Genomic DNA, 27,936 nt, shown 5'->3' with positions numbered 1-27,936 from the left:
TCTTTATGGTCTATTAATCTTTTCCTACTCAACTAACTAGATGAAAGCGGGAATTCTTGTCTGTTCTGTTTCCTATTATATTCCCAGAACCAATGAAAGTACCAGACAGATGATGCACCCTCAAATATCTGAATAACTGAATGCTTAGAGACAAAATCTGGAGATAGCTAGCAAATTCATTTCCAGATATTACAACACTAGTTATGCCTCTATTAGTATTATAAGGGATATAAATGCAAACTAGAGACTGAGCACTACTAAGTAAAGTAAACCAGGTTTGTGTAAAGTTTGAATTAGAGAGAAAGAGATGTTTCTGATAAAAGGAATATAGTGTTCTTAAAAGTCTGATAAGTTCTCCTTAAGTTGCTATAAGGCTGAGGGTATCAATCTCTTTGCAACACTGAAGTGGGGAATTATACTATGCAATGCACCATGAGAACCTTTTGAGGAATGGTAATTTCCATCAAGCAAAAGTTTTTAGTCTTCCAACAATCTTGGGGATCTCATTTATTATCTGCTTGTTTTCATTTCTTAGCTCACAAAATCTGAAAGACTTCTTTCTTCAAAATAACTCAACATTATACTGATGATGCACTTAAAAGGGCAGAAATCACAGCAAATCTACAATGCATTATTAATACTGTTGTGCTATAAATAGTAGATGTGCTTCAGAAAGAAGATATATCAATCATTAAATTGTATGCAGAGTTGCAAAGGAAATTTGGAAAACTGCTTTATAGAAATACTCTTTTTCAATTAAAAAAATCAACTTTAAGTTTTCGTTTTTTAAACAAGACAAGTACTTTTACTTCTATAATAGGAGATCCAGGTAATATGGACAGTCCCCACCTCTGAGGACAACTAGAAGAGCTTCATAAAAAATAATGCATCTGCTTGAAGGTGTCAGTAGGCTAACAAGACAGTGAAAAATTACTAGGCCAGTATGCAGGGAAGGACAGAGGCCCAGAGAGGTGAGCTTGGTATTTGGGGCTACTTTTTGTCTAGGAGCATTTGCTGATTCCAGAGAAAACAGCTGGGAGGCTGAACAGTACTTTTGACAGCCTGAGAGGATGGGGAGACAGGAATTGGAATCCATGGCTCTCCAAGTGGCAGTGAAGCTTCTTGGTGAACCTGCCCCATTTTGCCTGGGCAAAGGGCTACACCCTAGGAAAGAGGCAAACAGGAAGAAAACAGATCCTTGCAGTGACTATGGCTAGGCCTCAAATATTTCATTTTTGAAATTGGATAGAGGTCAAGAAGGACATGTTACTTTTGTCTTAAATTTCAAAAACTGAAAACCAAAAAAATCATTCAAAATAACATTATTTTTATAATTACAGAAAATATATTTGTAATATGTCTTATACTTGACTAAAAAGAAAATGCTTTAATTAAGAAAGAATACAGTTTGTGTGTGAGTAACAAAAGGAAAATATTTTATCCTATGAATCCCAGAAAGAATTCTACTTCCTACAGTGAAAACCTCAGAAACTAATACTACTCAAATATTTCACAAACTAAAGTTCATTGTTAATCAAATTACACGAGATTTTCATAATTCTGACCATTAATACAAATAATTTCCCTCAAAGTTGAACCTTAGATCAAAAAAACCTGAACAAAAACTCAAGTAATCATTCTTTCAAAACATTCAAAGCATGGACGGACAGAACTGAAGAAATTAGGTTTCACTGAAGATTTTCATCCCAAAGAAGATCCTTTTATCTTTTAACATCTTGGCATTTTGGAAAAAAAAAATGAAAAACAGTCAGTTTTAGATATTAAATTTTCACTATTTATACTGTGAGCCCTATAAATGGTTTAAAATTAGCAAAAATAGCAGCAGGACTCAAAATAACCAGTTTCTGTAGCTATCAAATTGCCTACTTGATAAAACTGAAACAGTATAAAAAAATTGGAACTTCTCAAACTTTATTGCTCTTATGAACAACTTAAAGTCATGCTTTGCTATTTTCACTATACTTAAATATCTAAGCATTCTAAGGTAGTGACCTACATCAAACATTAACTATCCACTTCTTAATATTCATTTCTATATTTAGTATCTGGTTTCCAGTTATAATAGTCTAAAAAAAAACTTACGCAAGTATAAGGCGGAGAGGAATTTTAGGAAACGAGACTTTTCACCTCTAATTTTGGAAGGTTTCCCAGATAAGGTTTTAACTGCTATATTTATAGAGGGTAGTAACAGAAGCTAGATCTACCCTTTAACCCAACTGCTCCCCATCCTCAACAGGAAGAGAAATGATAAAGACTGGGGAGAGGTGAGAGAAAAGATGCCTGGTTCATAAGCATGTAAAGTCCTCAGTAACAAAAGCAAAAGGGTAGGATCACTACCTGTATCTCCCTAAGTCACACTAGTCATTCTGCCTCCCTACTGCCTGAAACATTCTCATTTAAATTAATTACCCAAATATAAAAATGGATTGGGGGTTAAGAGGAAAAGGCAGTGTAATTTACAGAACTCTTCCAAGACAGAAAACTGGGGTTTACATCACAGACCTGTGACTTTTTTTTTTTTTTTTTTTGGCTGCATTGGGTCTTCCTTGCTGCGTGTGGGCTTTCTGTAGTTGTGGCGAACGGGCTTTTCATTGCAGTGGCTTCTCTTGTTGTGGAGCACGGGCTCTAGGTGCGCAGGCTTCAGTAGTTATAGCACGCAGGCTCAGTAGCTGTGGCTCGCGGGCTCTAGAGTGCAGGCTCAGTAGTTGTGGCTCACAGGCTTAGCTGCTCTGCGGCATGTGGGATCTTCCCGGACCAGGGCTCGAACCCGTGCCCCTGCCTTGGCAGGTGGATTCTTAACTACTGCGCCATGAGGGAAGCCCAGACCTGTGACTTTTAATGAGACTAGACCAAGTTATTTAACCTCTGTAAACTTTTTCCTACTTTTTTCAAAGGGCCACTGCGAGGATCAAATATGATAAGGAGTATAAAAAAGCTTATAAACAAAATTGCACCGAATAAAAATGCACCAAATAACCCAAGCTATGGTTTGCCACAGCGTCCAAACAATTAGACCACTGGGTAGTATTTTAGTATTCTTTCTCTCACTTGAAAATCTTTCATATTGAGAACAATTATTAGTCCAAATTGTTTGAAAGTGATGTTGAAAGATTTTATAGTGTGGGTTTTGATAAAGGTTTTTTTAATTAAATGTTGATAACCATAATTCACAAATTTCATTTGTATCCCAAGGGTCTACCCAAATTTCTTTTAGGGAATTATCGTAATACTCACGCAGATCTGCCTTCCACATCTAGTTTGCCTGGATTGACCCCCTTTTTAGCAAGGATTGAGGACACTTTTTCTACATCTCCCCTTTCTGCTGCTTTCATCAATCGGTCATCATATTTGTTCCAATCTGCTGCTTGCTACAAAAAAGAAAAAAAGAATGTAAACATGGCATACTATATATATTAGTAAGACTTTCGAAAGAAGGGGAGAAAAAAAAAGAGAAGGGAAAGCAGTAATGTATAATACATCACTCAGTTACCAGCTGCACCCCAAATTTCCTTGTCCCTGCTGTTCCAACATCACAAAAAGAACCTTTCCAAAACACCTGATGTACAAGAAATATTTTAATTATACTTTTGAGAAAAAGGATGTCTCTCATGTTTTCTGCCCTGTTTTCTTTGCCATCAGAGCAGAGAAAGATTGAACACCTACCCTGTTCCAGGCATGAATGACTCGAACGACCCTAGTAAACTAGAATTATCATCCTCACTTAACAGATGAGAAAAATCAAGACTCCAGGGACATTAAACGACTCAAGCAGCCAAGCTCAATCGAGATTTCTCATGACTTCAAAAATCAGTGTGCTCTTTTTTTTCCTATTCTGTAACTCATGCTTTCAGATTTGGCTCTGATTATCTCCCAAGACCCTTAGACACAGTGGAATTCTGCACACCTTTTAAGAACCGCACCACCACTACTCACTTAAAAGGCACTGTTTGAAATATAATTATGGAGACAAATTACACACACGTACACTCAAGAGAAAAAGCAATCCATTATGCTTATACGTTAGGATAAAAAGAAACTTCTACAAAGAATAAAATGAAAAAAAAGACTCTAAAGTACTAACTACTTAAAAATCCTAAAATTATAGGATCACAGATGACTTTCATTTTCTTCCTTCTTTACATTCAACATATATTGCTTTTGTTAAAAAAGATTTTTTATTTCAACAAAAACAGTGCATGTGTATTTAAAAGGAAGCTCAAAGGCAATTTTTTTTATAGGAGAATGTATCACATGATGTATATTTTAATTATATCAAGGTTATCTTTAGCTTTGATTGGATAAAATATATTCAAGACATTCTGAAGCCAATAACTTCAACCTTTTCTTAGTAAGTAGAAATGTAGAACCCAGCACTAAAATATACATTATTTAAACAAGTAAGGTTTTAGCCTTTTAAAATTCTATACAGTAAACTTATTGCTAAATTCTTTGCTAAGTCCAGCATCATTTCTAGAACAAAAAAAGATGTACATATTTTTCACTTAACTTACAAAGCAATTCCTATATCCACAAACACCATAACAAATTTCTGGGTGGGGGTGGGGAATGAATCACTTAAATGAAGCATATCCTCTAAATGCTGGATCAGTATGATTATTTTATATCTACTATCCCCTCTAAACCAGAAAAAAAGAAAGCAACCAATTTTCTAGCTAAATAAGCAATGCATTCATTAAATACTTGAAGTGAAAAATATAAAAACTGAATATGAAAAAAGATAAATACATTAAAATGTTAACCCACCCCTGAAATCTGATTCAAGTACCTACACAGACTTCAGAATTGTTGTCGCGAGTCAAATTTGGAGATGAACCCACTTCTTTCTAACCTGAAAAGTTCAAACTACCAACTATGAGTAGTGGCTAAGCCCTACTCACTGGCTCAAAGTCTAAACTACATTTTAGGCATCCCCTTTCTTTAACTTTAAAACAAAACAATCAGTTTACTGACTCTAAATTGGGGAGTGGTAGTAGATGTAGGCTTTGTGTTTTCAAATGCCTAAGGGATTAAGTCACGTTTAGCGCACAAACGCTTGCTGTAAATTGATTAGTTTATCCTTTTAGTTAGAACAACTCAACTTTATTTCCAGGTAAAGTCCTGGTGGAGAAAGGAGCTATCTAAAACACTAAAACAACTGTAAAATCCAAAAGTAAGGCTCTTTAAAAGATAATTCAATGAGATTAAAGTCTCATATTATCCTGTGATTCTCAATTCTACTCCACTAAGCATTGTTTTCCATTTTGGTCCACTGTCAGTTAACAGAAATACTGCTCAATTATTAAGATTCTATTATATGCTTTTTAAACACAGAAAAAGAAACAAGAACTTTTGTTTTCCATCACTACCCCCAATCTGCTAATCAAATAAAGCAGAGAGAATATAATAGACAAAGAAACCAAAATTAATAAAACAGTACATTTTAAAAGAATACGGTTCAAAAAGCCTAGCCAAGACTCTTGTTACACTGGACTACAGGGATACCTACTCTGTTCTTAGGAGCACAAGAAAACCAACAGTTCATCATAGACAGGATTTAGTTTCTTGTTGCTAACAGCAAACTACTTCGCATTAAGTTACAAATCTCTGTAGCTCACAAAGCAAGCCCTCAGAGAAACGCCTAACAAGTGACTCGGTCCTTCCCGTTACAACTCTTCCTGTTCTGCAGTCTTCATGCTGGGCTACACTTAGCTTGGATCTCTAACGATATTTTCTTCGTCTTCAGAATCCTTCTCCGCCTTCATAACGCTTGAAAATTATCTTCCTTGCTGTGCAGCACTTGAGTAAGAGCAGCCCCCAAATCAGGTACTGTAACTCCTCCTATTTGTTATTCTTTAGAAGCTGTCTTTCAAAGCTGTCCCTTTTCAGGGACTCCACTGGAAAACTTCAACTCTGCATCCTGCCGCCTCAACACTGCAACACAGACCAGCATCTGTGCACGATAAAGCTGTCTACATCCGAATCATCCCGTAAGCAGTGTGTAGGCTGTCTCCCATTGGTCAGGATCTATTTTAGATTCCATAGGCCTTGACAGCTGAGTGATAGATAGAGAAGAGCAGCTAAGAATATACTGTAAATTCATGCTTCTCCTCTGAGTAATAAACTTGAGGTCTGCTAGGGAAAAATGACTCAAACACATTGTAAAACATGCTTATTATATCAAAGCAACTTGCGTGACATCACGACAAAATTGTTAAGAGACAACTTTGGTTATTCCACAAAACAATATTTAAAACCAGTTTCAGTCTTAGGATCCTCTATCATGAAGTTATAATGACCTTGATAAACAGAATATAAAATTCTATTTTAAGCAAATGTGTCACACTTTAATTTAAGGAAACACACACACAGAGAAACATTTTCAGATTTTCTCCATTTTCCTTGTACCCCTATCAGTCTCGTTCAGCATACAACCAGGTTTCAGCTTACAACTGCTGCCAGTCTGTCTCCTAACATGTCAAATGAGAAGAGCCAGAGGCACTGCCAAGACATTAAATAGTCTGCATTATGATGAATACTTTTCAACAAATTTTAAATTTAACTCAGTACTCTTAATTTCCAAGTTTAGCACCCTGCCTAATATAACAAGTAAATATTTTATAAGTGGAATCAAATTATCTAGATTCAGGGATTTTAACAAAGAAATAAAACGATTAAATACTAGAGGAGACAAATGCATAAATCACTGAGCAAGATTGTAAATAAAACTCCATTTGGGGACAAAGCAAACAACCTCTCCACATTCTCCATGATGCTTAACATGCTTGTACCACAACATTCCTTACATTATCAAGGATGGTGACAAATGTCTACAAGCTCCAGGGTGTTCTGTACCTTCTAGTTCCCACAGTAGCACGAGAGTACTTTACACTTCCTCCAAAAAGGCAGATTTGGGAAATCATTTCATGGGAATGCTAAACATCCCAACACAACTGTTTATAGGAAGGAGGTAACTCTATACTATAGATCATGCTGCCAGTTAAAAGTTCTGTTACGAATTTCATCAAGAAATCCATTTCCTACTATTTAAATTTAAAATATTAGGTACATATTCTAATTATAAAATATATAAGATCATATACCATAATGTTTTATTTTTGAAACAATGATTTTTTTTTCCCCCAAATCACATTAGACATCACAATGGATTCTGGCTGGACCCAGTGACTCCACCCACTCCATTTCACCGGTCTTCAGAGGAAATCTGGGTGGGATAGAACTCAGGCCCTGTCCTTTGGTTAACAAAGCAAGCACATTCTTTCTATATATAGGACAGCAAAGGCAAAGGAAATAAAAAGACAGGGGGAGATCTGTAATGTATAATAAAAGCCATATATGGAGCTGTCTGTGCTAAGGCTCAGGAGATGGGATTTATGTGCCCTCCTATTCTGCGGATATCCAGAACCTCCCCAGCCTCTGTGACTTACTCTCTTGTCCCTACTCTCGCTCCTGCCTTCCCAGGTATTTCCCAAGAGCTCTAAGCAAATTCCCACCTCTGCTGTCCCCTGTGTCTGTAAGGTTCTTCCCTCACCTTCATTCTGGTTCTTCTTAAATATCACTGCGTTAGAGGGCTTCTCAAACCTCTGTATCTAAACAGTACCAGCCCCATTCTACCCTTGCCACTCTTTATCTTTCTGCCCTGTTTCACTTATCTTCATAATAGTTATCAGTATCTGCCCTTATATCATATGTTTACCTGCTTATCAGCTTAATGCCTGTTTCTGGTATTTACTTCAAAAGAAATCAGAATAATCAGGGGGACAGATTGAATTCAACAGCACATTAAAAGGATTATACACCATGACTAAGTGGGATTTATTCTTGGAATGCAAGGACAGTGCATCACATGAAAATTGATCAACGTAATACACCACATTAACTGACTTAAGGACAAAAGTCCATGTAATGGACTTAAGGACAAAAGTCCAACTAATGTAGAAATATCATTAAATAAGATTTAAAATCTTTCATGATAAAAACACTCAAAAAACTGGAAATAGAAGGAAATTACCTCAACATAATATGGTACTATATGGGGGCTTCCTTGGCAGCACAGTGGTTGAGAATCTGTCTGCTAATGCAGGGGACACAGGTTCGAGCCCTGGTCTGGGAGGCTCCCACATGCCACGAAGCAACTAGGCCCGTGAGCCACAACTACTGAGCCTGCGTGTCTGGAGCCTGTGCTCTGCAACAAGAGAGGCCGCGATAGTGAGAGGCCCGTGCACCGCGATGAGGAGTGGCCCCCGCTTGCCGCAACTAGAGAAAGTCCTCGCACAGAAACAAAGACCCAACACAGCAAAAATAAATTAATTAATTAATAAACTCCTACCCCCAACATCTTTTTTAAAATAATAATAATAATGGTAATATATAAAAAGCACATAGCTAACATCATATCAATGGTGAAACACTTATCCTCTAAGACCAGGAACAAGATAAGGATTCTCACTCTCACCATTTTTATTCAACATAGTATTAGAAGTCCTACCCAGAACAATTAGACAAGAAAAGGAAATAAAAGGTATCCAAATTGGAAAGGAAGAGGTAAAATTATCTCTGTTTGCAGATGCCATGATGTTATACATAGAAAACCCTAAAAATTCCACAAGAAAAAGAAACTGTTAGAACTAATAAATGAATTCAGCACAGTTACAGGATACAAAATCAACACACGATAATCAATTGTGCTTCTATATACACTAACAATGAGCAATCCAGAAATAAAATTAAGAAAACAATTCCACTTACAATAGCATCAAAAATAATACAATAATGGGGATATATGTATACTTATAGCTGATTCACTTTGTTATACAGCAGAAACTAACACAACATTGTAAAGCAATTATACTCCAATAAAGATGTTAAAAACAAAACAAAAACACTAACTTGAAAAAAATAATAATAATACAATAACTAGGAATAAACCTAACCAAGGAAGTGAAAGACCTGTATACCAAAAACTACAAAACATTACTGAAAGAAATTAGAGAAGACACAAATAATAGAAAGACAGTTTGTGTTCAGCTTGGAAGACTTACTATTGTTAAATGTCAATACTACTTGAAGCAATCCACAGATTCAACACAATCTCTATCAAAATTCCAAAGGCATTTTTTTCAGAAATAGAAAAATCCAGCCTAAAATTCATACTGCCTTTCAGGGGAAACCAAATAGCCAAATAATCTTGAAAAAGAAAAACAAAGTTGGAGGTCTCACACTTCCTGATTTCAAAATATATTACAAAGCTACAGTAATCAAAACAGTATGGGGGGGGGCCTTCCCTGGTGGTGCAGTGGTTGAGAGTCTACCTGCCAATACAGGGGACACAGGTTTGTGCCCCGGTCCGGGAAGATCCCACGTGCCGCGGAGCAGCTAGGCCCGTGAGCCATGGCTGCTGAGCCTGTGCATCCGGAGCCTGTGCTCCGCAACGGGAGAGGCCACAACAGTGAAAGGCCCGCGTACCGCAAAAAAAACAAAACAAAAAAACAGTATGGTACTGGCATAGAGACTGATACTTAGATCAATGAAATAGAATAAAGAACCTAGAAATAAACCCTCACATATGTGGTCAAATGATCTTTGACAAGGGTGCGAAGACCACTCAATGGGGAAAGGACAGTCTCTTCAACAAATGGTGTTGAGGAAACTGGATATCCACACGCAAAAGAATGAAGTTGGGCCTTATCTTACACCATATAGAAAAATTAATTCAAAATGATTAAAGGCTAAATTTAAAGACCTAAATTTAACATCTAAATATAAAACTCCTAGAAGAAAATATAGGGGAAAAGCTTCATGACTTTGGATTTAACGATTCCTTAGATATGACACCAAAAGCACAGGCAACAAAAGCAAAAATAGACAAATGGGACTACATCAAACTTAAAAACTTCTGTACATCAAAGGACACAAACAACAGAGTGAAAAGGCAACCTAAAGAATGGGAGAAAACATTTCCAAATCATATATCTGATGAAGGTTTAATATGCAGAATATGTAAAGAACTGTAACTCAATTATAAAGAAACAAATAACCCAATTAAAAATGGGCAAAAGACTTGAACGGACATTTCTCCAAAGACGATATACAAATGACCAACAAGCATATAAAAAGATGCTCAGCATCATTAAATTAGAGAAATGCAAATCAAAATCATAATGAGATATCACTTCACACCCATTAGGATGGCTACTATCAAAAAAATAGAAATAGTAAGTGTTGACAAGGATGTGGAGAAACTGGAACCATTGGGCACTGTTGGTGGGAATGAAAAATGGTGCAACCACTATGGAAAACAAGACGGAGGCTCCTCGAAAAATTAAAAATAGAACTACCATAAGATCCAGCAATCCCTTTTCTGGGTATATATCTGAATGAATTGAAAGTAGGGCCTCAAAGAGGTATTTGCACACCCATGTTCACTGCAGCATAATTCACAATAGCCAAGAGGTGGAAGCAACCCAAATATCCATTGATAGATGAATGGATAAACAAAATGCGGTATATACATGCAATGGAATATGAATCAGGCATAAAAAGGAAGGAAATTCTGTCACATGCTACACCATAGATGAATCTTTAGGACATTATGCTAAGTGAAATAAATCCCAGCCCCCCAAAGATAAACACTGTATGATTCCACTTATATGAGGTATCCAAAGTAGTCAAATTCATAGAAGCAAAATGTAGAATGGTGGTTACCATGGTCTGGGGAAAGAGGAAAACGGGGAGTTGTTGTTTAATGGATATAGCATTTCAGATTTGCAAGATGAAAACCTTCTGGTGATAATTTACACAACAATGTGCATATACTTAACACTACTGAAAGATTCACTTAAAAATGGTTAAGATGGTAAACTGTGTTTCTTTACCACAATTAAAAGTAAAAATAAAACAAAAGAAATGCAATCTCTCACAATATCATTAGCATGATTCATATCAATTAATAAACTTTTTAAAAACAAAATTAAGAGGGTGAGGATATACATGAAACAAGATTGGCCATAGGTTAATAACTGTTAAAGCTGAGTTACAGGCTCATTGGGGTTCATTATACTAAACTATTCTCTCAACTTCTGTATATTTCATGCACTTTTGATACATGGTCCAATAAATCTGATGTATAAACTTCTAAACTATATTACATGCTTATTACCAAGACCCTTCACTGATTCATTAATATGGCAGGAAATGCAGTATATATCCTTTCCACTCAGTCTTCTCTGGATTAAAATGAAGCTATTGTCATTCACAGCCATATACTTACAAGATGAGCCCTGTGCCATCGAATGAAAGCATTCTAAAAAGAAGCAGTAAGTTTTTTAAAAAAGCATTAATGTTTACCACATTTTATAATAAATATATTTCTATACTTCAGTACTGCACTGGTTTGAAAAGAAGATATTCATCAAACTCAGAATGCAGCAAGCCAACACATTTATGGTAAAAGTCAAAATACAGCTATTTCTAGAGAATAAATATAACATTCTAACACAAAGCAGTTATTTCACTAGGTAGAGCTAAATGGATGATAGCTTTAAACTCTAGATCACCATAAAGGAAATCACTTAAAAGTTCTGACAGTGATTCCCTCATGTTAGCATCAACTGCAAATTTGTAACTTTTTCAGAAATTAAATCATATTTTAAAAACTTTTAAAGTGATTCATCTTCAATGTAGAAAATCTATAATATATTTAATTTTACATATAAAAACATAAATGACCTATAATTCCACCATGCAGAAAAAAATTACCAAAAATTTTGTATATTAAGCTCAAATTTCTTCTCTGTTAAAAGGTTTAATCAAAATTTTTTAAACATAAATAAGTCCAACAGTTGTTTCATTTATGCAATATTTAGGATAGAAGGTCTCCTGAGAAGAACTTTATAGATGCAAATAAACAAGTAGACTTTAAAATATATGCAAATTCATATAAAGTACTTACATATTTAAGGGATGGACTCAACAGACCACAGCTAATATGATTTGAAGACCAGTTTTAGACTCAAGGCAATTTTGGATACATTATCCAAAAGAGAAATATACAGGATTACCACAAAACTTTCATAGAAAACTGCTTAAAACCAAGAAAAGTCATGCTAAAGAAAAGTATCTAATTCACAGATCTTCATCATTTTGGTGTCATAGACCCCAGTAAGATCTGATGAAAGCAATGGACCTTCTTTTAAAAATTATACATAAGCACAGAATCAGAAAAATTTACATTTATTTTCAGATTATTTCATTGACCTCCTCTCTACAAATATGGAGTCCATAAGCCCCAAGATCAAAAACCCCTAATATAGATAAGGAGAAGCAGCAAAAGAGCTTTGTCTTTTACATAATGTTTATAAAAGAAGTACTGAATAACAGCCAAAAGATGGGATATTTGTTCAGTAAAAATTTACTGAGCATCTATGTGTAAAGGGATATGAATACTTGACTCAACATTCAAATATACATGACCATTTGATATGTGCTACACCACACGTTAGGTGCTGGATATACCATAGGGAACAAAACATACATGAGACCTGGCCTCAGGCAACTCACAGGAATAAAACCCAGTTACTTTCTTTAACTGATCTCACAATATGAAAAAGACACAGATATATATGTAAACATGCACATAATCATAATACACTGCTATAATACCACATTAATTACATGTAAGCTATAGAAGTAGTTCAAAAGAGGGAAATCAGAAAAAAATTTGTAGAAAAAAATGACTAAACTATCTACTAAAAGATGAGTAGGGAGACAAGACCAGAGGCTGAACTCTGGATCTGACAAGATGGCTGGGCTACCCCTCAGGATTATCAAGGAAACCCAGCGTTTGCTGTCAGAACCAGTTCCCGCCCAGCATTAAAGCAGAACCAGATGAGAGCAACACCCGTTATTTTCATGTGGTCATTGCTGAGCCTCAGGATTCCCCTTTTGAGGAAGGGGCTTTTAAACTTGAACTATTCCTTCCAGAAGAATACCCAATGGCAGCCTCTAAAGTATGTTTCATGACCAAAATTGATCATCCTAATGTAGACAATTTGGGAAGAATATGTTTAGATATTTTGAAAGATCAGTGGTCCCCAGCACTGTAGATCTGCACAGATCCAGGCTTTGTGAAGTGCTCCCAATCCAGATGGTCCATTAGCAAATGATGTAGCGAAGCAGTGGAAGACCAATGAAGCCCAAGCCATAGAAGCAGCTAGAGCATGGACTAGGCTATATGCCATGAATAATATTTAAATCAATCCGATCGGCAAGTGTGCATCACTTCTCCAGTTCTGCCAAGACTTCTTCCTGTTTTGTTTGCATTCAATGGACACAGTTTTAGAAACATTACAGAATAAAAGCCCAGACATCTTCAGTCCTTTGATGATTAAATGCCCATCAGCAAATATGCCTTGTCCTGATTCACTGTTGTAAAGCATGAGCAGAGGCTAGAAGTATCATCTGGATTGTTGCGAAACATTTAAAAGCAATGGCCCCTTTCTGCTTTTACGCATTTCCCCCATCATGGTTTAAGTAGAAAGCACTGTGAATGAAGGTAGTTGTCAGGGTTAGCTGCAGGGGGATAGGTGTTTTTCTTTATTTTTTTTGGTGAGGGGGAAGTTAGTTTTATTTTAATTTTATGGGCTCCTTTCCCCCTTTTTTTGATGATCTACTTGCAGTGGTTAAAAGCAGCTAGCGAGTTCTTTAGAATATGCTCTCTAGCCAAGTCTAACTTTATTTAGATGCTGTAGATGGACAAGCATGATTGTTTGAACCAAAATGGGAACATTGAACAAACATCACAACCCTCACTTATAACACTGTGACTTTGCTGTCAAGTGTAGAATCCTCCCTTCAAGAAAAAGCTTGTAACCATTTTGTATGGCTTGTCTGGAAACTTCTGTAAATCTTATGTTTTAGCAAAATATTTTTTGTTATTCTAAAAATCAAAAATAATATAAAAATAAAAGATGAGTAGAGAAATCACCAGGTTTGAAATAGCACCACAAATTAGGAAACTAAACACAAATGTAGCCCTTTATGGTTTATGAAGCACTTCATATTCATGATATATCAATTTAAAAATCTATTCACATATGACTCCCATACACATTTGCAACCCAGACTTCTTTATCTCCAGGCCCATGTATTCAAATATCTTCTTGACAATTCTTCTTCAGTGTCTTAAAAGTGTCTCCATGTCCCAAACTATAAACATGTTCTTCCTCCTGAAATCTGATCCTATTCCAAGTTTCACTAACACAGTAAATGATATCATGATCCATCTAGTTGTACAAGACAGAAACCTAGAAATGAGTCTTGACACCTGACTCACCAAATCCCAGTGACTTTACCTCCCCATTATTACTCAAATCCACCAGCTCATCTCCAGGTCCATCGACATTACCCTACTTCAAGTTAGCACCATTCCTTACCAGGATGACTGCATTAATCTCCTAAACAGTCTGTCTATATTCATTCCAGCCCCTTCCCTTGGATTCTCCACACTGTAGCCAGAGTGATTTTCAAAATGAAAACCTAATCATACCACCACCACTACACCACTCCCTTCCAAATACCCTCTCCCACCTCGCTTAAAATCCTTCAGTAGTTTTCTGTTCTTGTAGGAGACAGACAAATTCCTTTATGATGTCTACAAATCCCTGAATGGTGTTACCCCTACTACCTCCCTCAGCCCCATCATATGAAATGCTAACAGTGTTTCTCATATTATATGTGCAGAAATTGAGTCACTAGGAGATTACGGGATTTCGTATAAAGCAATTGCAGTTAGTTGCAGAATGATTAGAGAATCCTATTGTTATGACTTGTTGTCCAGTCCTTTCCACTAATTAAGCTATTTCCATTTCTCAAATCATCTGAAAATAAATCTTTGATGTAAAAATGCAAGTATCTTTAAAAAATTTAAACATCATAAACTTAGCTGTCCTTTACAGCAAAAAAAAGGGACAAAAATTTCCACATTTGCATATGCAAACTTTAATGAAGCACCTACTACATGTCATGCATGGCACTAGGGATACAGAAGTGAGTAAGACAGCCAAAGTCTCTCTCCTTTTTTAAACTACTTTATTAAAGTATCATTGACATGTAAAAAGCAGTACACATTTAATGTATACGACTCCATGAATTTGAGAATAAGTCTATTCCAGTGAAACCACCACCACCATCAAGGCCATAAACATATCAAAGTCTCTCTTCTAATGGAATTTGATGTTCTAAAGGAACAAAATAGGGTTAAACAACTAAGGAAAAAAAAAAAACTATCAGGTGAGAATTGGGAAGGAGATGCGATGGAATGCTGGGGATAGATTATTGGGTTGGGTAACCCAGAAACTTCTGAGAAGGTGATATTGAAGATGGTATCTGAGTGAAAAGGAAGAGCCAGCCTGAGAGAATTTACATTTCAGAAGAGAACAAGCAATGAAGTGAGTTTGGCATGGTTGAAAGAAGGCCAGTTTAGCTGACTAATAATGAGTAAGAGGGATCACGGGATGAGGAGGGGGAGGGGGGCAGGCACTACCAGATCTAAAATGTGAGTTTCCCCAGTTTTGTCATCAAAATTTTTCAAAAGGGACTTATTCAGGAACTAAAGCAACTCTTCTTCATAAGGTTCTTTTGGCCACTTTAGAATCAAGTCTAAAAAAATAATTCATCCTAAAGTGCTACTTTTTTTCACTTCCAAGCATTTATATTGAACAATATACAGCTAAGTCTTAACTTGCCTTGAAATGTTTATAAGATTAATCAATTATCTTAACATAATAAATATCATAATGTACCTCACCCACCTCAGACCTGGAAACCTAAACAAACTTTGCAATGAACTACACTAAAAAAACCACCATAAAAGAGAAATAGCACCCCAAAAAACAGAATTTCACAATCACATCCTCAAGATAAGGCTCTTCAAGAAAAAGAACATAGAGGCAACTAAATAAAGTCTTCTCCCAGGGGAAAAAAATCCTAAATAAAAGCTAAACAACACATACATTTAGGCAAACCCCTAAATATCTAATTGAAACAAAGTACAACAGACTTCCACGGTATCCTACAATTATCACCATTCCTGTTACTAAACCCAAGACGAGCTCTGCCACAACTGAAAATGGAGCAAACAACAGAAAGCAAAGCTCATGAAGCATAAACATTCCTTGAAGATTAGGCTGCACAATTAAAAGCTGTTCTACAGTTCACTGGATTGGTGACAGAAATATTTCCCCCATTCCATTTAGTCCAAAGATTATTTACTCTTCTTTCTTATATAACAGCAAATTAGAGCTTACATAATAGAAAAAGGAAAAAAAAAGAATGTTAAGATAAACGAGGGAGACAAAAGCTGCGCATCCACTGTCTTCTTGCCAGACCCCAGACTCTCTTCCCTTTCTGATTTTTCCTTATCCTTATTTAATTAGGCCCCATCTTATCCTCTCAAGCCTTCCACTGTGTGATCTGAAAGTACTATATAGTCAGGACTCAATGGAACAAATAAAGGAAAGGGAAAATTATACCCCATCAATCATTTTTCTGATTAAGATGTTAACAGGCTTAATCCTGCTTCACTGGATTTCTCTACATAAAAATGTCAAGCACAAAAAAGACAACAATAATAATAACTATTATTATTACTTAATAAATCTAACATCTTAAGGACTGAAGGTGCTATGAAATCTAAAAAAACTTTAAACAACTGGAGTCAAAAAGACTCAGCACTGCTTTGATAAGATTTCCTAACCACCCGGTTTGATTCTATTCTAGTCTGTTGTATAAATACCAGACTGTCTACCCCTAACTATTGCAGGTATTTGCTCCTTTATTAGAACTGTCTAGGGACCCAAAAGAGGTTATTTAAAATAGACAGGAAATTGCCTCTCCAATTTTACTAAGCCATTTGTTTCATAATATTACTTATTTCACCCTTCCTCACCAGAAGAAGCATTAAATTCTAAAGTAAATATATAGAGAGATCTTAAACACAAAAAATTATAAATGTATATCATACAAGAATAGAGCTCTCAGGCTGGATAAATAAGATTTTGTTTAAGAGTCCCTTTAAAATGTTAAGCAATTGGTTATCTGGGAGAAATTAAATATAAACTTTTTCCTTAGAAAATTTTAGAAAAAATGTATTCAAATTAGAATTCTTTAAATGCCTAAATGTCATGAGTGAAACTTTTTCAATATAAAGGTAAAAACAGAGAAGGGTCTATTATGCCTCCTACCCCACCTTACACACACCAATGAACAAAGTAATACCTCTGACGAGTTTTAACAAACATTTTGGCTAATGTTTGATATATATATATATCTCAAAACAGGAGGAAGCATTCTATGTTTATTCTTGATAAAGTAAAAAGCAAAACAGATACACTTAAAAAAGAGCCTCTGATGGGGTTTGACCACAGTGAAAAATAAGAGATATTTTTGTTTCTTTGGCTTTCTATTTTTTCTTGGCTTTGCAAAGAAACATTAGCTAAACAAAAATATGTTTGCTAGAACTCAAAAGACCCTTCAAGAATTGAACTAATAATAAATCTTACCCTACTAGCCAGTATTTTTAAAATTAAAAGTGGGAAATATAAAGATACGTACAAACAGAGGGTTATAAGAAAATATATGTTTTTGTAAACACATTAGAAGTTAACTGCTTTTTTTAAATTATGAAATGAATAATAGTTCTACACATATGCATAACTCTTCCCACACAGCTTTTTAAGCAGGATTTCCTTCCAGTGAGTCTTAATATATTTCTCCCATATTAAAAATACATGACCAAATTAATAATGAGAAAGAATGAATACTCTCATGATATTTAGGTATATAACAAGAAAAAACAGCATTTAAAATAAAGATTCAGTTTCAAACTTCTTTAAGAAATACTTGTTACACTATAAGAAGAACTCTCTAAGTCATATTGTTATTTCTACTTTCCAAATGGGGCATAAAGAAACTAAGGAATTTACAGTGTTGGACTGTGCAGCTACTATTAATTCCTTTCACTCCTGTAAGCCCACCCTTTGCTACATGACTTTGCCATGATTCCCATCAAAAGATGGCATTTATCTCCTCGTCCCGTAAATCTGGGCTGGACTTGTAACTTATTTTGACAAATAGAATGTGGCAGGGCTTCCCTGGTGGCGCAGTGGTTGAGAGTCCGCCTGCCGATGCAGGGGATGCAGGGGACACGGTTCGTGCCCCGGTCCGGGAAGATCCCAAATGCCGCGGAGCGGCTGGGCCCGTGAGCCCTGGCCGTTGAGCCGGCGCGTCTGGAGCCTGTGCTCCGCGGCAGGAGAGGCCACATTGGTGAGAGGCCCGCGTACCGCAAAAAAAAAAAAAAAAAAAAAAATAGAATGTGGCAGAAGTGACCCTGTAGAACTTTGAATCTAAGTCTCAAGAGACCTTATAACTTGCCCTCTTGGGATGCTGCTGACACAGCGTAAACAAGTTAGTGACCCAGAGCATGAGAGAGCTTAAGGGAGAAGGAGCCCAGCCACCCAGTCATGCAATCTAGCATAAAGTGCCAGACACATCAGCGTGGCCAACTTAGACCACCCAGCACTATAGGCGCTACCAGATGACTTGGCAACCACATGAGTGACCCCAGACAAAACCAGTGGAACAACCATGCAGCAGAGCCCAGCCCAAATTGCTGACCTATGAAGTCAGCAACAAGTAAAATAGCTGTTGTTTTAAAACACTACATTTAAACCTAGGACTGTCTGAATCCGGGGCCTAGACTGTCTCTACTAACAAAAGCTGCAATTTACTATTTGGTTGGGAAACAAATACATCTTGTACTCTAACTCAATTTTACAGATACAAGAGCAATCAAATTAAAAAATAATAGTTTACTTTTTTTTAACCCATGATCTGAAAAAAGGTGATGAGCTGGGTACAGAAATACCTTTTTAACCATCTTAAAAGAAGGAAAATAGATACATACAATGAATTCTGCAATTGTAATAAATGAAGTTGATCAAATTTTATAGAAAAAATACTTTCTCTTCATTCCCAAAGATACGCAAGTATTCATTTAAAAACTAACAGCATTCGTATATATTTTATCCATAAAAACTGAACTCAACATGTGATCTAAAAATTCTGAATGTCTGTGCAATGAAACAATTAAGAAATTATTAAATTTTATGAATCTAATAAAATATGTGGCTTTCAACAAAACATTGCTACTGTAATGTTTAATAAGTATACATTCCTACTTGAATGGAAATACTGAACTAGGAGTGGACCGTAACAGAGCAAGGACTGCAAGCACCATTTCTATGTATTCTTTAAGGGTTGGCAAACATTTTCTGTAAAGGGCTAGATGGTAAGTATTTTAGGACTTGCAAGCCATGCAGTCTCTGTTGTAACTATTCAACTCTGCCACTGTAGAATGAAAACAGCCACAGATCATATACAAAAAAAAAAAAAAAAAAAAAAGTATTGCTGTGTTACAATAAAGCTTTATTTATATATATATATAAAAAAAAAACAGGCAGTGGGTCACAGTTTGCCAACCCCTGTTTTAGATGCTCAAATATCTTCAGCCAAAATACATCTAGTTTATTAGTTGTGATCAAGCTAATTTGTTTGCTGCCTTACCACGAGACCTATTAGAAAGTACTCTCTGTATTCATACTCTACTCCCTGCAAAATAGCATTATGTATATATGAGGGTAAATTTTATATAACAACTTGGCTCTGCTATGATGACCAGTTGTTTGGTCAAACAGGAGTCTAGGTGTTGCTATGAAGGTATTTTGTAGATGTGATTAACATCTGAAATCAGCAAACCTGAAGTAAAGGAGATAACCCTTGATAATTTGGGGTAGGCCTCATCCAATTACTTGAAGACCTAAAGAGAAAAATCTAAAAATTCCCAGAGAAGAAGCAATCCTGCCTCATGACTGTAACACAGAAATCCTGCCTGAGTTCCTAGCCTGACGGCCTGCCTTACACATTTCAGATTTTTCAGCCCCATACCCATGTAAGCCAATTCCTTAAAGTAAATAAATCTCTCTCTTAGATATAGATATCTATGAGATACAAATATATAGGTATTTCCTATTAGTTCTATTTCTCTGGAGAACCCTGATTGATACAATATATTAAGGTAATATGACCTTAAATTTTAAAAAGGATATACTCTGATTTTTGTGCATTATCCAAAACTATGTGAGAAAGTTGTGGTAGACAGTATTATTATTTGAGATTATTCAATCCCCTACTTCCTTGCAAGATGATTATATATATACATCCACATGTAGATGTGTGACTTGTGCATATCTCACAGGGAAAGAATAGACGTCCCTGGGTTATTGATTTGGGGACTGCCCATGTCATATGTTTTGGCCAATAGAATATGAACAGATGTGATGTACATCACATCTAAGCAAAAACTTGAAGCAGCAACACAAATTTGGGCCAGCCTTCTTGCTTCAGTGCTTTGTCAAGAGATTTCATATAAGGGTTGTTCCTTCAGTCTTGGTTCTGGAGGGGAGTCACAGGCTATTTCTACAGAGCTGACTCACAGTCTACAACATAAAGTCAGTAGGAAATATAAGTTTGTTATTTTGAGAAACCACTGAAATGCGGAGGTAATTACTACAACAAAGCTGAACACTGTAGAAACTGGTACCAGAAGCAGGGTGCTACTTTCATCACCACCACCACCAAAAATAATAAAAGTATGTGATGTAGGCGTTGAGGCCAGTTGTTTGGTCAAACAGGAGTCCAGGCGTTGAGGCCAGGTGGCATACAGCAAGGAAACTGTAATGGCAAACCACATAGTGTAGTGGTAAATAAAACTGTTAGGTATAAAATATTAGACAACTTGGTGAAATGATTGGCCTCGTGATTGGCATCTAAGGTGGGAGACGGGCAGTCTTGCAGGACTGAGTCCTTAACCTGTAAGGTCTGAGTTAATTCTGGGTAGTGGCAGAATTGAGTTACCTTATAGGACACCCAGTCGGTGCCCACAGAGAATTGGAGAATTGCTTGGTGTGGAAAAACCCACACATACTTGGGAGTGCAAAAGTATTCAGTGAGTTGTGAGTAAAGAAAACAAATGTTTTCCTTTCACCCAGTAAACCCTTTCAGTGGAACAAAATGGCTTGGAGGGGAATTCCCCACAGGAAGAGACTAAGGATGTGGTCCCACAGAAGCCTGATCAGTTCAAGGTAATTGTATTGATGTCTAGAGAAAAATGCATATCTCAAAGAATTGAGGATATAGCTAGCGCATGGCACGTGGATCTGACTAAAATCAAATAGATAAGAAGACAAAAGACAACTTCCCAAACAATCCACAGACTGAGCTAAGGGTCTGTTACTCTTCTAGACCATCTTTGGGTGCCCAAAGTTCTGTAGACAAGCAGGCCAGGAAAGCTGCTCAGCACTTACCTCATTCCCCAGCTAAGAAGGGTACACCCTCCAATACTCTGTTCCAATACGGATGAACATGGTATATCGAAGGAAATACCTCACGGAGGGCATAGCCCATGGCCACGGAAAACAGCGGACTAGAGCGCCTCACACAGGACCAAAACCAGGGCCTAATCAAGGAACATCCCCTAGTGCCAAGAAAAGGAGGCCTCACTCTATTTACCCAAGAATATTCTTACAATTGCCAAGGACAATTGTAGTGTGATTGCTATGTGCCTCTATTCTTCCCCTTTCTTAACAGGAGGGTTTACTGTGGATAGCCTATCCCTGCTCCAACATTGTATGTTGGAGAGATGGAGGATGGAAGATAACTGGTCTCTGAGTCAAGAAAATCTACATACAGAAATGATGTAGAAACTCTAACGACTGAAAAAAATTCTTGGGGTATTTTTCTCGAGGAAGGGATAAATAAATCTAGTATGCAGAAGGGAAGAAAGTTAATATTTGTAATCAAGAGGACAGATTGTGGTAGATTATATTATTGTTCACTCTTTACCATGCCCATCCTTGGAAGAGGCTATACAGCCCTGCCCATTAATTTATAACTTGCCTATACCTCCAATGGGAACAATATTTGTCCCTGTGCCTCGCTAACTTTGAGCCTAGCCATGTGACATGCTTTGGCAGTCATGAAGCACTCCACACCTGAACAAAAGCTTTAAGAGGTACCACAAGTTTCAGCCGGCCCTCTGAGTTCTCAGTACCACGTAAATGGCAGGTCCAGACAGACGCTGCTCCTTCAGTCTGGGTCTTAGAATGAAAACATGTGGAGTAGAGCCCCTCTGCACAGGCAGCCCAGAGTCTATGTGTAATGTAATGTGGTTATAAGCCACCAAAATTTGGGGGTTATTTGTTGCTGTAGCAAAGTTGATTAATACAGAAATCAAATGAAGCAAAAGGTAAAAAGGGGAGGGATTCTGCGATGCGGAGCTATTATTTTGGTAGCCGAATATAGTGCAAGATGCCTGTGGTTATAGACTAGTGCAGTTAGTGAAGGAGCTATGTTTCTATAGCAGGTAGGGGTATGAGTAAATACAGATTACTAAAAGGATAAATAAGTTCAGTTTAGTTGTTGGAAGTGAGGTTGTGGCAAAAATAAAAATAAGGTTGCAAACCTGATAAATTAACATTTATTATTAATAATAAGCACTTCATATACACTTCACGTAGTCCTCAACTATAAGCAAAAAAGGCTGTTATTACCATCTTCATTTTCCGTATAAAGAGAAACTTAAGAGAAGTTTACTGACTTGCCAACGTTAAATAGCTACCAAGTGACACAGTAAAAATTCAAATTCAAGACTATCTAATTCTAAACTTCAATTTTTTTCTATACCATGCTGGCAAAAAAAAGGGTACAGATTATTTAATAATCATTCCATAGAAGGGTTACCTTGGTTTTATACTTTTTACCAGTTCTACAAAATGGATGCGAGAGAAAGCCGATACCATTAACTCAGTTCTAAGTCTGAATCCTATTAAATAAATATATTATTCATAATGAATTTCTTCTTTTATACTCTAAGATGTTCTTATTAATGTGACAACCAAGATTCCAAAATAATACACCTTTTATTTCTACTGAATACATTTTCTTAAATTCAGACTACAGTAATTCAGAATTTTGAAGATTCAGATTAAGTGATGGCCTAAATTTACTTTGCTGATATGAAAAGGATTTCTCAAGTAAATCAATAATGCATTAAAATGATCGGTGATGCATTTTAGATTAAAGGAATATTTTAAACACTTTATAAACCATTTAATAGCCCTTACCTCACCCATATAAACAAAAAATAAGAGTTTTTTAAATTATATAACACAAACTCATGGTAGAAAAATTATACAAGACTAATACATATTCAAAACAAAAGCAGCAAAGACAACCTAGCAAAACCATCATTAAGGGATAATAACAACTTTATATTTTGTTACACATGCTTCCTCATTTTCAATACCTAGATATATATTTACTTTTAAATCAAAATACACACATTTCATTTAAATGGTTATTCTTAATATGCGTTCAATAGAATTGCTTACAAATGAATGTTCCTAACTTGGAGAATTCCAAAGTGTATTCAAATATCAGTCTTTCTGGCTCCCCCTGCTGGACACTAAGAGAAGCTTTTTATTATTATTATTCAATTCGTTTGAACACTCAATCTCAGAGAAGCACTAATTTATCATTATTAAAAACATCTTTGGGAACTTGTCTGAACGTACAGTTTGGCCAGAAAGAGTACAATGGTCTATTGTTGAGGGCACTCGCTCCTACTAGCCAACAGGGATTTGGCATCAGAAAATCCGGGACTAAGTCCCCAGTAAGTTCCCAGCTTGATTACTTATTTGCTAACGACCTTGGTCAAATTATTTATTCCTTCGGAGCTTCAATTTCCTCATCTGCCAAATGAAGGTAATATCAACCACCTCATTAGTCATAAGGATTAGAGTTAACAGAACAAGTGCAAAATAAGTGGCAGTTAAGTATTATGCTGCCACCACCACCACCAAGGAGCTGAGTTGTGGTTACACAGCATAACTCCTTAAGAATTACTACACAGCAATCAAATGCAAAGAGATTAACTTTTAAAATGTAAACTTAATGTATTTACACTCTTTTAATAACTTCCTGTTGCTCTCAAAACCAAATCCTTAACATGACCTCTAAGATTCTTCACAGTCTGGTCCCTACTGACCTCTGAAGTGTAATCTTGAAGCTGGATACTCTTCTCCCAGCCCTCTAATCTCTTTTCATAGTGAAGTTCTTCAAAAGTACCAGGTTCCCTCACAGAGTAACTGATTACAGCATTTCCTTCCTCTATGATACTTAAAAATAACTCATTTTTTTAGATCTCAGCTCAGCTTTTGCAGAGACACTTTCTCTGACTTCCCAGACCGAGTCAGACCTTCACTATTATGTATATTATGGTATACCTCTCCTTCACAGAGCTTATTACACAGTGCTGTAGCTTTATAGTTAAATGTGTTAGCACTGTAATACTGTCTCCCCGCCTTGTCTGTCTACAAGTTCCTCAAGATCAGGGAGTAGCACTCCGTATCCTCACAACCTAGCCACTTGACTGCATAGAGCAGGCACTTAAGTATCTGTTGAGTGACTGAATAAACAAATTAACAGATAACTGAAATCAAAGAATTCTTTCTAAACCTGACTACTTCACATACAAAGGTAGCCATATAAATATAAAGCAACATTGTGAATATTTTCCTTTGTATTACTTCTCAGGCAAGCTGCTCATAAAGTCTGTTCATAAAATCTGATACACAATAATACACAGAAATATCTTTAACACATATACTCAAAGAAAATGTTGTGCCTTTCAAAGAGAAGAATTTTTAAGAGCACAGAGACCTAAACATATGATAGTCCTTTAACACTATTTGATTTAAATTTTTTTAAAAAATTAATGTCTGTGACTTGCTTTTGTAACAAATATTCAGCTGAAAATTTGTCTGAAATTGAGTGTTTTACACTGTACTACAGAGTTTTACTTTTCAAGGGAATCTGTGGTTGCAAAATAGTAGAGCTAGCAATAACCAGCTAAAAGGTGTGCTTCGTGGCTTCTTTCACAAGTATGCATATTGTACTATTTTAAACCAACACACACCTCCAATTGCCTTAAAGAGTGAGAACTTTTTATAGATTTAACTCCTTCCTTAAATAGTAAGCATTCCCGAGTATACAGTAAATTTTGGCCCCAAATGGCTTTTCCTCTATTCATTTATACCAAAGCCAGAAAACAAGGAAAGCTCCAACCAAAAAAAGCAACAAGGTTTGCAACACATCTCCTAGACTCAAATCTTATTTGATAGAATATTTGATAAATTTATTTGATAGATGTATTAGATAGAGTTTTGTCTTTATTTGGTGATTTTACCAAATCCTATGACTGCAAAATAGCAATTGTTATTTTATCCCCACGAGCTGCACTGTGATGTACAGAAAATCTAAAAATTTCCTATGTTATCATTTAATCAAAAAATAGAAACGAAGAGTGGGAGCACAACTGAAGTACCTATGAACATACTGGGATGAGAGCAGAGGTGCATTTAAGAGGGAAGGTTTTCAGGAATTCAGGTACTGACCATGCAGGAACAATCCAAGGAAGATGACAGGGACACCAAGTCATCAAAATACAACAGCTTTAAACATTTGAATGGTATGACTCATTCCCACTCTTCTGATGCTACCTTTACCAGGCAAGCTTCTGATAAACTTGCTTCACTATAGGGGTAGACTGGATGGAGGTACCCAGCCCACTAGTCAGCTGCTTAGTTCTCATTATACAATAATAAGATGACACTTAATACCTCAATGGACTTTCAGTGTTCCTCAGCTTCTTCTAATTCAATCAAGATTGAGTTTCTGCTTAAACAAGCCTAATGTGAATTTATCAAAGTGACAAAAGGTATTTCCTGACAACAGGAAATTGGGTCTTCCCTAACAAAACTTTTAATTCAAACTTTTACAAGACATATAATACATGAGCAACACAGAGGAAAGTGTAAAAAACTGTGAATGGCACTGATTTTCTCGCTAGCTTAGAAGCATACTCTTTGCTGATCTTTTCATAATAAAACTAAATCTCTCCAAAATTCAGGTTTTAAAAGTACATACCCAATCATTCTCATTTACCTTGGCTTTAATTTTCTTCTGAACTAGAAATAAGATCACAGAGCTCAGTACATTGAAAAGGCATGCAAACATTAATCTAGGTTGTAAGGGCACAATTTTAAGGAATAAACATTCAGAAAAATAATGGAAGGAAATAACCAAAGAGTTAAAAGCTACGGAATGTGGGATTAAAGAAGACTTGAATTCTTTATATTTTCTGTATTTTCTGAATTTTCAACAATGAATATTGTTCTATTCAAGCTTCTTTACTTGCAAGAAATAAAACACCCATGCAGTTGCCTTAAGAAAAATGGGATTTATCATAAAGATATACAAAGAGCTGCAAGAAAAATCTCACAGAAAACCATAGTTGAGCTGAGCCCTACAAAGTCTGGAGCTAGGGGTGGCCCTGGCATCAATTCTGTTCCAGGAACCTCAAGAAGATACTGATAGGAGCTGCCCACCAATGCTCGGCCATATACGTTGTTCAATTCTAGTCCATCCATGTCTTCCACTCTCACTATCAGCCACAGACATGCTTCCTTTGCTTCCACCTTAAACTCCAAATTTCCTTCATTTTAAGCATAAGGCTGTGGTTAAGGTATAAGAGGGTTAGGAAACAGGCAGCTTTTGCTTAAGGACTGAATTTTACTTTTTTAGATTATGAATTGAATACATACCCATGGTTTTTAGAAAGAGCCAACAGTATAGAGAAGGCAATATAAAAAGGAAAAGGTTCCCTCCTCTTTCCTGGCATTTGGGGCGGGGGAGTACCCTATAAAAGGAAAATTAATATTTATGTTTCTAAAAATTGTAAAAATATTATTTAACAAAGAGCAATATCCATAAAGTTTTTCCTCACTTTATTACATAAACGATTGTACAATTAGAAAATGCACATAATCAAAACAAATAGGTTACTTTAAAATTATTTGACATAGCATCACATAGAAATAATATGAAGCACTATAAAACTGATTGGTTCCATTTTAAATAGATATTTTTTCTGAACTTTATTGTCCACAGAGCAGATAAATTTATATTGACAACCTATTTATAAATTATTTGAAATACTTCATCATGGTAGAAATATTTTCATTTCTAATACACTTTTCATCTGTCCTGCTCAGATTAAAGTGGCTAAAATGAATATAATTGAGAAAATGTTCTCAGAAACTAAAAACTCCAAATATACATTAAGGTAGTGACATTTAATTTACTGAATACCCTCAAACTGTCCCAGAACTTCTACTTGATATGGACAGCTATCTCAGATGGTGGTTTTCAAGTCTTTTTAATTTCAGAAACTTTCTTCAAAGAAGTCCTGAAATAAACAAAGAAGAGCAGTTTCTCTTTGAAGGTAGGGTCCCTTTACTGGCTGTATTCTTCCTTTGTCCTCTATCACCTAAAATACTCCACAGGGCAGCTCAGCCAGAATGTAGCAGGCAAGCGATCTGCACCAAAATGACCTGGTGCATGTGTTTATTCAACATGCAGAATGACACCACTCTAAATCTAAACCCATCCCTTAAAGTGTGGTCCAGGAATATCTTTGAGAACCCCACACTCCTGTACCCCTTAAACACAGGAAACTATTTTTAAGAGTTTAATGAAGAATTTGGTGTATACTTTTCCAATTAAAATAAAAATCTCCACTAACCAAACTAGGATTATACTAATAGGCTGTCCTCCAACTTGCTTTTTTCACATAATGTATCTTGGATATCTTGACATGTCACATATATGTAAATATGGAGATATTTCACAATCTAAATGATAATTTCTAAAGATTTACAATTT

The 27,936-nt window shown here is 36.1% G+C and overlaps 1 protein-coding gene and 1 pseudogene across 2 annotated transcripts in view; one reads left to right on the top strand and one right to left on the bottom strand.

The window, feature by feature from the left end:
* The window catches only part of UACA (uveal autoantigen with coiled-coil domains and ankyrin repeats), an 87,135-nt gene that overhangs the window by 39,018 nt on the left and 20,181 nt on the right, over positions 1 to 27,936 (bottom strand). Inside the window, exons 1-2 of one of the 2 annotated variants that reach the window (XM_060005679.1) lie at positions 5,528 to 5,953; positions 3,256 to 3,389 (exon numbers count right to left, since the gene is read on the bottom strand). In XM_060005679.1, coding sequence (XP_059861662.1) covers positions 3,256 to 3,389; positions 5,528 to 5,566 — 173 coding nt within the window. In that variant the 5' untranslated portion in view covers positions 5,567 to 5,953. Of the gene's footprint in view, positions 1 to 3,255; positions 3,390 to 5,527; positions 5,954 to 27,936 lie in introns of those variants that run through there. The other variant, XM_060005680.1, reaches the window with a different exon arrangement.
* On the top strand, positions 12,839 to 13,366 carry LOC132419816 (ubiquitin-conjugating enzyme E2 N-like; annotated as a pseudogene).

The sequence above is a fragment of the Delphinus delphis genome, chromosome 2, assembly GCF_949987515.2.
Source record: "Delphinus delphis chromosome 2, mDelDel1.2, whole genome shotgun sequence".
Classification (NCBI taxonomy): Eukaryota; Metazoa; Chordata; class Mammalia; order Artiodactyla; family Delphinidae; genus Delphinus; species Delphinus delphis.
Note: the sequence above shows the minus strand (reverse complement) of the source record. Positions and strands in the feature narration are given on the sequence as shown.